The sequence below is a fragment of the Clupea harengus genome, chromosome 8, assembly GCF_900700415.2.
Source record: "Clupea harengus chromosome 8, Ch_v2.0.2, whole genome shotgun sequence".
In the NCBI taxonomy this organism is placed as follows: Eukaryota; Metazoa; Chordata; class Actinopteri; order Clupeiformes; family Clupeidae; genus Clupea; species Clupea harengus.
The window spans coordinates 28,255,233-28,267,592 of record NC_045159.1 but is presented as its reverse complement, the minus strand read 5'-3'; the positions used below and the strand labels follow the sequence as shown (position 1 = coordinate 28,267,592).

At 42.2% G+C, this 12,360-nt stretch overlaps 1 protein-coding gene across 1 annotated transcript in view; it reads left to right on the top strand.

Annotated features, from left to right (window-relative positions):
* Window positions 1–12,360, top strand: part of LOC105901492 (dystrophin-related protein 2-like) — a 36,585-nt gene that overhangs the window by 7,752 nt on the left and 16,473 nt on the right. Inside the window, exons 3-7 of the mRNA XM_042708518.1 lie at window positions 3,839–3,992; window positions 5,725–5,842; window positions 7,278–7,537; window positions 7,947–8,093; window positions 11,861–11,939. Of these exons, the coding sequence (XP_042564452.1) occupies window positions 3,839–3,992; window positions 5,725–5,842; window positions 7,278–7,537; window positions 7,947–8,093; window positions 11,861–11,939 (758 nt within the window). The remainder of the gene's footprint in view (window positions 1–3,838; window positions 3,993–5,724; window positions 5,843–7,277; window positions 7,538–7,946; window positions 8,094–11,860; window positions 11,940–12,360) is intronic.

The window sequence follows — 12,360 nt, the reverse complement described above, 5'->3', positions numbered from 1 at the left end:
TCCATGCCAAATTTCCGCAGTCGCCGCAAAAAAAAAAAAAGAAGCTATACAATGACAATAAAGGCTTTAAAAAAAATAAGAAATTCAACACACACACACACATACAGAGACAAGAGCTCCTTCACATGCAAGGCACACCAGCCCCAAAAACGATGTCCACCGGCTCTCTCTGCACTCCCTAATTATAATTATTATTACAAATACCTAAGGACCATGACACCGGTGAGATAATTCTTTGTTTTGTTTCGTTTCGTTTTTTTTTTTTTTTTTTTTGTTCTTGCTGACTTGCCTCAGTGGTTCAGTGCCATGTCATCCACCATCTGGTTTTTCTTTCTCCTTGGCTGGCCACGGCTGAGAGCCAAAATCTGTTGTGTAATTCTACGCCTGTTCATGCAGCTCCACTCCAGTATGGTGAGTGTCTGTGCTGTCAGACACACCACTGGAGGACACTGCTGCTGCTGCTGGTCACAATATTACTGTTGGTTTCCTTGTCCCTCAGAGATGTGAAGAGGTTGTCTTGTGTGGTATGCAATGACGTGTAAGGAATCTGCACGTAGGTTGACACTTTTTAACAACTTAATCTCATCCGTAGAGGTTCAACAGAGAGGTGCAAGGAATCCGAGCTGAAATAAATCAAAATGCTATCTGTCTTTGTGTTTTGTTTGAGAGGAAGGAAAGTGGTTTTTGTCAATGCTTAAGTGTGTGGCATGTTTAATTCCATATGCATGGGAGAGCTGTGGGTGGATGTATAAAAAACAGAAATCTCCTCCATTCCCAACATGTTTGTGGATGAGCCAGGAGGAATCTGAGCCGAAAAAGAACAGCAATGCTATTAGTCGTACAGTTTGTCAGAGAAGTAGGAAGGTGATTTCTAACGGTTTATTATGAGGTGCCTGGATATGGGACTGAATCTGCTTGGCAGACCTGTGGGTGGGCACATCCACAACCTAATCTCTTCCATTGAAAGACACTCGACAGAGAAGAGAAAGAAATCGGTGCTGAAACAAATAGGATACCTACAGTATATGTCTTCTAATTCATCAGTGATGTACGAGAGTGTTTGTTAACCACTTGGTGTGTTGTGCTGGGCTGTGGGACTGAATCTACTGTAGGATGGTTATGTTCTCCTAATCCTTAGTGTTCAATATAGATGATAAGGGAATTCGAGTGAAGACAAATAGCTTGTGCTCACCAACTGTGACATTATCCATATTCTGAGCCGTAGGCTTTCTAACGAGGCTTGGACGTGTGTGGCCATGCATGTTGGTGGAATTCTCTACTGTGCCAACAATCCTCGAAGTCTGCCATGTTGAATGGCCTCTTGTATTACAATGGGTTGTGTTGACTGGTGGGTATGATTTAATTGCCCACGTGCAGTGCTATCTAGGTCCTTGCTCCTGGGGTATTACGTATGTTCCCCCCTAAGATATTCTTCACTTTTGAGTCAGGTTGTACCACAAATCAGAATCAGAATCAGAATCAGGTTTTATTGGCCAAGTAAGTTTGCACAAACAAGGAATTTGACTTGGTAAAGTGACTCTCAGTGTGCTTACACAAAATATACAACACAATACAATACAATACAAACAAACAAACAGTGCAACAGTGCAATGGACTAAGGAGTTTAAGAAAGTATGTACAAGGCGGAATGGCTATATACGGTAGCTGTGAAATGTTGCACAACAGTAGTGCAAAGAAGAAGTGGAGAGTGCGAGAAGTGCAGGGATAAATATATAAATATAAATATATATCCCTACTTCCATGAGACTGGTGGAGTTTTCCCTCGTGCTGTGCAGTGCTGTGGCATGTGAGACTATGCCATGTGCTCCTTCACCGCTGCCGTGATGAATAGAGTTATTAACTGACGTCATCATCAAGACACTGAAGCATGAGCGACGACACGCTGCATGAGAGAGAGCGTGACGCGGGTGCAGTCCGCCCGGAGGCCTCCATCAGCAGATGATCTGCTAAAGTGTTCCCCGCTTTCATGCCTGTTACCACGCCACCACCCTGAGAGCAGCAGCAGCAGCATCTGGGCCGGAACCGGCCTGGAACCGTTTCGGATCCGTGGCAGATCAGTAACCCACATGGGTCTCACTGATGTTAGCAGCCAGCCAGACCCAGCCGATTGGAGAAGTTGAAGATGGGTGGATGAAAGATGATGTACAGGCAAAGGAGAATCCTAGAATGGCAGTGAAAGTGGCTCCAACTGACAGGTTCTATAGTGATGGGAGATGGCTGTGAGGATGGGCCAAAGTAGCTGTGTATGGCAAATAGAAGCGGGTAGATACGGAACATACTTGCCCTCTCGCTGTCAGATTCCAATGAAAAGGATCTGAGAGGGTTTTATTGACCTGACCACAATATAGTAGTAGTGATAAACACACACATACACACACACACACACACACACACACACACACACACACACACTCATGTATGAGCACACACACAAACACACACACACTCACCAGTGGTGTATAAAGTACCCAAAAGCCATACTTGAGTAAAAGTAAAGATGCCTTACTGGAAAATGACTCAAGTAAAAGTAACCTTTTAGAATACTACTTGAGTAAAAGTCTTAAAGTATCTGATCTTTACTGTACTTAAGTATCAAAAGTAATTTTCTGATATTAAATGTACTTACGTATTGAAAGTAAAAGTACAAGTAAATGCTGTTAATAAAAAAGCAAAGGGTCAGAATTTTGAAGTTTATTCTGACTAGAATGAGCATACTTATAAACTGGGCCTTATTTGAACACAATTTTAACAGAATAGGCAATACTAAAGCAGCACATTGTAACATTTTGTGAATGGGCAACCTACTCCTGAGTATCCCAAGGTATGCATAAGGCACAACCTGATAGCAATAACCTGGCGATCTGATACAAAGCCATAGCATTACATCAGGATCATCAGTTTAACAAGCAAGTTATCAGTACCGTGACTGTGAAATACTTTCAGCAACATGCACACACATCCCTTGAAAAATAACGTTACTAGCAGCTATCTTGCTCCACACTGGTATGTTACTGTACTGTACTTTAGATTGTCACCATCCTAGCTAGCTAGCCAGATACTTCGCCAGAGATGGAATAAAGAATAATAATAATCTTTGTAGGTAGCAAGCCTGAAATATTATATACAGATCTTACCCAGCGGTGAAAGAACATGACTAGTCTGCAAGGTTGTGCTGGTTGCATTTAATGAAGAGGTTGTGGGGTTTCTCATTTTTTGGTTGAGACCTGTATGCTTTTGCTTCGATTATTGTTGTGTCCCCTTCGTTGTTGATCTTAATGTTTTGGATATATCCTTCCACTGCATACTGCAGTCAATTTTGCCTTGTTCTGGAGGATATCGCGGAGATATTACTCCAAAAAGTATCACTGACACTGACAGACGGTGTTGTGCATGAACGAGTTCAAAAGACGTAGCAACAGTAACTAAGGGGGCGGGGCTTTTGCGAACGGTCAATAGCGCATTAACGTGCGCTAGGACCACTGATTCGCCAAACCTGCTTGCAGTCTGTGTTCTACCACAGTCCCCGTCGTTGGTTTTCTAAAGATGATTTGAATTTGTAATGAGTAACGAAGGTTTCAGGGGAAATATATATCGGAGTAAAAGTATCAGTTTTCTTTGCAAAATGTAGCGAAGTAAAAGTAAAAGTAAACAGAAATATAAGTAGTAAAGTAAAGTACAGATATCCAAAAAAACGACTTAAGTACAGTAACAAAGTGTTTCTACTTCGTTACTATACAACACTGATGAGCACACACACAAACACAGCCCCTTCCTCAAATACACACACACATCCAATCTCTCATGCTCTCATTCACAGGTCCCTGTGTGAGGACTGTGACTGCAGCTCCTGTCTTCAGCACGCCCTTCAGGACACCATCACCTGGCTCTCAGTCAAGGAGGAGGAGCTGGCCCAGCCCTGGCCACTAGGGGGCGATGTAGCAGCACTGCAACAGCAGAGAGAAGGCCTCCAGGTAAGCTAAACCATCTCTTACTCAAAAAGACCACGTCAATCATCTGAAGAACCTAACCACTGATACTGATAGGTTACTGGGTAATAATACTGTCTTTGTCAGTACACTCCGACCTTAACTATCCGGCATCCAGAGCATAAAAGTGCTGTCAGATATTGGCTCCAGCCTTGTGGACTTACATTTACATTTAGTCATTTAGCGTACGCTTTTGTCCAAAGCGACGTACAAGGGAGCGAACAGTCAAGCTACGAGCAATAGAACCTGGTGTAACAATAAATAAATACTACTTTACATAAGAAATATAACAAAATGAAATAAAAAGGAAAAAAGAAGTGCAGAAATGTAACTGCTGTAATTGCAAGTTACGCACTTGCGTCAGTGTGGGTCTCAGTCTCAGTCTTAGACATCCCGTCCACAAAGTGATACAAACTGCCTGATGGAGCTGCCTCCAATTTGGGATCATCAGGTCCACTCTCACTGGAGGACCACATTGTCAACCACAGGAGTGTGACCGGCACTGTATGCTATATTTGCCTAGAAACTGAATAGAAATGCATGGAGAGGTTTTTATATTTGCACAAGGACAGAAGATCCAGAAGATAAGTTAACATGACAATTAGCATTTAGGCAAGGCAAGGCAATTGTTTTTATATAGCACATTTCATACACAAATATGTGCTATATACATACAAATATTCACATATTATAGGTGCCGCTGTGTTTGGAAATATGTTTCTTTTAACACAGTTCATAAAACGAGATTTGAAGATTTTTTCTGTACCATATCTACTTTTTGAGATTGAAACACTATACTGTATTAGCATCACCGATAAAAACCCAGTTGATGTCGGTTTCTCCCTCCTTCCACCGCCCACTCCCACTGAAGCGCAAACCCTACACATCGCTCATGTGACCCAAAAAACACCAGAGTTGAGACCATCGCAGGAGTTAACCCCCCCTGTGGTAATGTTGCTTGCGAGTGTGCCAAGACCAATCATGTCTAATTCAATCAGTAAATTCAGCCTGCGAATACCCCAACCCCCCACCACCACCACCAATTGCTTTTGGCCATATTTGCCAGTTCACTGAGGTTTCTCATTTGATTTGGATACAAGACAAAAGATGTAATTGTGTACGTTTCAATGACATGGTTTTCAGATTCCCTCTGTCTAACAACTAGGTCTCGGCTCTGTTTCTTACCTCACTGTGTGATAGATAGAGGAAAATAGAATCATCATGATACCTTCCTACCATACATTTCTGATCGGTCATACGAGTGCCCAGTGTATTGGTTGAGTTTTGAGAAAAAGATTTTGCTTTTTTTTTTGTTTGGTTTTATTTTGCTTTTGTTTTGCTGTACTTGACTTAATAATAATAATAATAATAATAATAATTCAATTTTGTATAGCGCTTTTCTATGTACCCAAAGTCGCTTTGACATTGTAGGACAAGCAAGACAAGACAACAGTAAAATATAAGAAAAAGGGTCGGACAAAACAGACAAACAGAACATTATATAAAAAAAGAAAAGTAGTAACTACGTCTATTAGTGGAGGGGAGGGAGCAGGGGATGGTCAGGTGAAGGCGAGGTTGAACAGGTGAGTTTTGAGAGTGTTTAAATAGTTCTATGTTGGGAGCCAGGCGGATGGGGAGAGGGAGGTCGTTCCAGAGGGAGGGTGCAGCTTGGCTTGGATCGGGTGTGTGATTATTACCTGATCCTGCCTTTCCACAGCTCTTTGCTGAGGAGGTGAAGTCCAGAGGTCCCTGCATCTACTCTGTGCTGGAGTCCGCCCAGGAGTTCTTGTCACAGTGTTCTTTGCCGGACTCAGAGGAGGCATTCAACACCCACGGTAGAGAACTACTACACACACACACACACACACACACACACACACACACACACACACACACACACACACACACACACACACACACACACACACACACAATCCCTACACACTATACTCACTCTCACCTCAGTGCATTCAGTCATTTAGAGAACTAATACACAATCCCTACACACTATACTCACTCTACCTCAGTGTAGTCAATCATTTAGAGAACTACTACACAATCCCTACACACTATACTCACTCTAACGAGAACTAATACACAATCCCTACACACTATACTCACTCTAACGAGAACTACTACACAATCCCTACACACTATACTCACTCTAACGAGAACTACTACACAATCCCTACACACTATACTCACTCATTTAGAGAACTAATACACAATCCCTACACACACACACACACACACACACTCACTCTAACCTCGGTGCATTCAGTCATTTAGAGAACTAATACACAATCCCAACACACTATACTCACTCTAACGAGAACTACTACACAATCCCTACACACTATACTCACTCATTTAGGTTCAAGGAGAGTACATCCTACACTGAATTTTTTTCACTGTTAGTTAACTGAGCTTATTCCATTGTGTTCGAAACCTTGTTGTTTTATTTTTCTGAATATTCAATTTTTCAGAATGCTTGTAATATTTGATGAAAACACTGTAAAAGCAGTCAACCATTGGTAATGGTGGTGGTGGTATGATGCTCATTATCACTTTGACATTTTCATATGATAAAAAAAAATCATTCGCCACACTCCCTCCAACTTGCTCCAACCTTTATCTTCCACTGAAAGCAGCAATCACACATGTGTACGCAACACGACCAACAAACAGACTCAAATGTGTACGCAACACGACCAGCCAAACAGACTGATTTTCATCCCTGAGCCATTTCGCCACTCGTCAACCCTGGTTCTCCGCCTGCAGCATCAGATTCACCATCCCTGCAATAATTCTCTCTCTGCTGAATGTTGTGTGATTGTGTATCTCGATAATAATAATAATAATAAAACTTTATTTATATAGCACCTTTCATGCAAAAGAATGCAGCTCAAAGTGCTTTACAGCAAATACATAATATGCACAAAGAAATGACATGCACATAAAAATAGACATCAAAGAAACATAACTCAGATATAGTGCAAAAAAATAAATACAAATTATAATTATAATTATAGAGATATATTTAATCTAACCCCTTAATATCACCAGTAGAGATTTAAATTAAATTAAAAGATAATGAAATGAGTGTCCCTGTAGCTCAGCCTTAGAAACTAGGTGCTAAGAACACCAAGGTCACGGGTGAATTGCACTACAAAGTCAATTTGGATTCGGCTGTCTGGTAAATTGGTAAATGTATATATATATATATACATTTATATATACATATATGTAAATGTATCTGAAACCCCCCAGAGGGCGGCCCTTACCAGGAGGGCGCCCGGTGTGTGTGGCAGCAGTCTGGTGTGGTGGGGGCGCTCTGGGAGCAGGTGGCGGAGCAGTGCTCGGCACGGGAGAGGCAACTGGAGGAAGCCCTGGTCCACATGGAGGACCTGCAGGCCTCGATGAGCTCCCTGGCCCTGGAGCTGGAGGAGGCGCTGGGGGTGCAGGAGGCCTGGGAACCCCTGGGGGATCTTCTGGTGGATGCTCTGCAGGACCACATTGATGCCATAAAGGTTAGTAGGATTTCTTTTACATTCACGGCAGACATTCACATTTTCAGTCTGGTTCAAGGGGGAGTTCTAATCTTCTACAAAATCCTTGGATTTTTAGAAAAATGCCCTTGTGAATTTTTACAATAAGACACATCGGGTGTTTCAGTCGTACATTCAGTTATAGGGACTGGTTTTATCCCATGTTTGAAAACGATGGTACAAAACATCAGCCTTAGCGCAGCCTTAGAAAAAAACACTGACCCTCAAAGACAATTTTATTTTCTGGGAGACTGACCAGAGTTTATTCCTGGAAGTGGTCATGATGACGCACTCCCCAGAGGGGCCTATGAAGTGTTTCCTTGGAGGGGGGCCTATGATGCAAAGTCACTTCCTGGAGGCAACCACCATGTCCTTCCTGTTTCCTGTGCAGCTGTTTGAAGAGGAGCTGGCGCCCGTGGGCGAGGCGATGAGGCGGGCAGACGAGCAGGCCCAGCAGCTCAACGTGTGGAGGGTGCAGCTGTCCCCCGAAAACACCCAGGCCTTGCAGCAGCTCAGCAACCACTGGAGATTACTGCAGGTGACATCTCATCCACCCCCCCACTCATAGTAGCTTCAGAAAACCAAAGGTGCAAGCAGCTGTATTTGATCATTCTACATGCACCCCTCTCAAAATATGTTAACTGTACACTAGTGTAGCCTACTATAATAATAATGAATTGCACACTGTACAATTGAGTGTATAATTAAATGAAACTGGTCACAAACGCACATATTTTTGCAATACACAAAAGCCCCACATTCTCCATTCATCTGCATGTGATCCAAAGCAACACAAAGACCCTCTGAACTCTGAGTAAGTTCCCATCCAAAATTTGCCAGTGAGGTAATAAGTAATTCATCGCTAATTTCAGATACATTTCAATACTTCCCTTTGCATTTTTTTTCTTTCAGCTTTCAATTTTCAATTCATTAATTTACTACTGTTGAAGTTGTGTACACGTGATCGGGGACCAACAGGCATGTCCACAACAAATGAGTTACCTACATGCGCGGCGGACTTTGCTTGTTGCCATCCGCGTTGTCCAAGCAAATTAGGGCTCATACAGTTTAAGTGTATTGTAGTTACCATTTTCATTTTGTGTGTTCAAATCTGTTTATTTATGTATTTATTTGTCTGTATGGTAAGCTAAGAAATTAATTGTCGTTCAGTTTGTAGTTAAAAAATCTGAACAGTCTCAACAGTCTTGCTGGTAGTATACCTTAACAGATGAGTTAATTTTCAGTACCAAGGCCAGCCTCAGAGCAACTTCGAAATAATTAGTAAATCATAAGGATCGGATTGTCCATTCAGTCCTCACTCACAATATAGAAAAACATATTGAGGGAATCAGACGTTGACAAATTGTCAGATTTCGGACACTACATTACAAAACATTCCACGTTGGTAACTTAGCAACATAGTAACGCTAACGTGGCAACGGAACTGCTTACCTCCGGTAAAAAAAAATGAAATGCTGTTACAAAGAAACAAATGGAATATTTAGCTAAAATGTAGTCTATATTTTCCATGTTATTCTTTTGGTTTTTCGTTTTATCAGTCATTGAGATTGTTTTCTTGATTTCCTTTACAGTATGCGAATTAAGATAGCCTATAGGAAGTATAATAAAACGTAAAATGAAACTCTATTCTAAAGGTTCTCAGACATAGCTTAGTTTGAGCGTTTTAGGCATCATTTAGGCGTATCCAATTTACAGTTTGGAATTCGAACAGCACTGCAAAAACCGCTGATTCATCATGTAGATAGTGGACTATATAGTGGGTGAGTAGCTCTAGGGTCATGAAGTACAGTTGTCATGGGGGTATTAGTTATTACCCCAAATCACTCGCTGCCTGGTTACCGTCGATCAATGTCTCAACGTCATAATAGACCGCTCAAATAATGTTCACGGCTCGTTGGTATTTTTAGCTCTTTCTTCAGACTTTTACCGCGGAAACTTCTGTGAAGAGTCTGTGCAATTATTGTCATTGATGGGTGTATTAATGGCAATTACGAAAATGCACAGTCCATTTAACATAGGCCTATCTATGTCTCAACGGTGGTGAACATTTCAACCTTCAGACATCGTCAAGAATAAGTAAGTCTACCAAGAAACGAACTAACGCTAGTTATACTTTCTAGCTCGCTATTTGAGCCTTTGAAAAACAACTATTTCATATTGGAAGTTTGTCCTTCTGCTGCGTGTCTTCAGTGATTATCATGCAACATTACATGTTTATTTTTCTATTTTCAGAATATGCACAATTAATTTAGACGATGAAGGGGAACACCTTATTGCAAAAATCTCTGGGTAACAATGTGAAGAGTATGGCCAGTTCCAACAAATCTGCACCTCAGGCAAAAAAAGGTCTAGAAACTAAATCCTCCCAGATTTCAGTAACCAAACCAAGCAACAGGCTTTCCTCTGTCCCTTTTCGAAAACCAGTAGCACAATCTCTTAACAGAGCAATGCTCCTTAAAGCTGAAGGCTCTGCTAACTTGCCAGGACATGTGTCTAAGCCTGCAGACAAAAGGGAGGTAGCTTGTGAATCTAAGAATGCTGACAAAAGGGACGCGTCCATTGAGAAGAGAACCAGTTTGACTTCACCCAGGCAACTGGTAAAGGAAAGCCGTCCGCAGGCTACGAACCTAAGCCAGAGGCAGTCTTCAACTACAACCAGACCACCAGGAACCAAAGATCAGCTTAAGAGTGCTGTTAAGACCAAACCAAAAACTGACAAGAAAGATCTTTTCCCTGAAAGAGTTATGATGATGCGACAACCCTGGAGGACGGTCTTTAAATCTGGTGCCCCGCTGCCAAGTCTGAAGCCGTGCTTGTCTGAGGGGTATCAACAACAGCCACCGAGTCCCCGGCTGCTCAGGCTGAGGGGTGACAGAGGCCGAGCAATAAACCAGGCCAACAACGGCCCAGCCAGGCTCCCCAGTGCCCCCTGTGATGTCACTTCCTCTGTGGAGGACGAATCTGATCTGGTGGAGGAGAATCCTGAAGACCTGGACCGTCTCGTCCCCATCTTTTCAGAGCCCACCGTAGTCAGCCCCACACGACGGGAGGAGTCTATCCGCTCAGACACGCCCACCTTCTTCCTCTCCACCCGTGCTTTGTCCCGGAGGCGGGTCAGGCAGAGGTACAACCCCTTCCTGCTGAGGGGGCCGACACAGGTGCCGCGGCTGCCCGACCCCGATGTCATGGACCTCTCCCAGATGGGCCCACTCTATCTGCCAGGGTACCCGTATGCCCAGATCCACCTGACCATGCCCATCGTGTGCTGTTCCCCCTCGGTGTGTGGGGGGGACCTAATCAGGCACGAGGTGTCACCCTCTGAGTCAGAGTCAGAGTACGAGACAGAGTCAGAGTATGAGAATGAGTCAAACAGCGATTTTTAAGGACAAACGTGTGTCCATTTTTCTGAACAACTTTTGTAGTGACAGATGAAGTGAGACCAGTGGACTATTTAGGCATATATATTCATCTTATGGCTTTGTTAGAGAACCTTGCATGGCAACATATTTTGGAATAAAAAGCTTTGACCTGTAGTGTGGTTTGTTCTTTTGTATTTTTTTTTTTTTATAATTTTGAATGGAGCTGAGTTAAACCATTTTTTTTTTTATCTATGGCAACGATTACATTTTTTTTTTTTTAAATGCAATTAATTTAATGTAATAATAAGAACTTGGCAAAAAGTTATTTTCTAATTGGGCGGTAAGCAACTTGACGTTAAAAACACGCTTAAATGTATTGCAAGAACACCCTCACGGTATCATCCTAAACGTCACTGTTGTCATAGCAGACAGTGCTCTTTGGCCAACAGTACTGACACGCTTTACACCTAAAGCTAATTAAAATAGATCAACTGCAATGTTTTCTTGTAATAAAAACTGGAAATAGTCAGAAAACAATGCTTAGACAGTGGATTGCCATACGGCTAATTACCTATTACAACAACAAACCTTTACAGTAATGATGACTCATATTGAAATGAATGACGGCTATGAATTCAATATGTAAGACTTTATTTATATAGCACATTTCATAAGAGTTGCAGTTCAAAGTGCTTTACAAAAAAATCAATAAAAACAAGCAGCAAGAGCAATGCATGGAGTAAAATAATGATCAACATCGTATCAGAACCTGATGTTCCGATAGGCTTCTTGGATTACTATAATCATGATAAAAGTAATAAAACCCTTCTGCCTGGTCTTTAGCTCAGTCGTAACCATAGTGCTGCTTCATAGATTCCGCCTTTCCCTGTTAATATGTGCCTTAAGACTGGATCTCTTTCTCTAGGACTCCATTGGTTTCAGACTCAGGGACCTACAGGATGCTCACGGAAGCTTTGGTCCCAAATCCCAGCACTTTCTCATGGGTGAGAGACTCAATCCTTATCCCTGTGTTTCCACTGTCTGTTCAGAACGCCGCACACAAACAGGCACTACTGATTTTCTTTGTCTTTGAACTAATGTTCTTGAAGACGCTTAAGTCGTTTTTCTTGATTCAAAACCAGGGGTTCTCAATCCTTACTACCCTCCCCCTCCCATGCACTGAAAATCTCCTGTCTATCCTTGCTCTATGCCCACCTAACCAACAGTGCCAATCACATATGCAGAGTTTGGACAGAGCAGAGAAGCAGGATTGACAACCCTGTACTGTGTCCACAATAATAATCTTACTCTGATTACTCTCTGAGTGTGATTCTGATTCTCATCACAGAACTGAATTTAGATATGATTCAGTAAAGAGTTGATATTTCCCCATACATCTGTGCCTTCAACATCTACACACTGTTT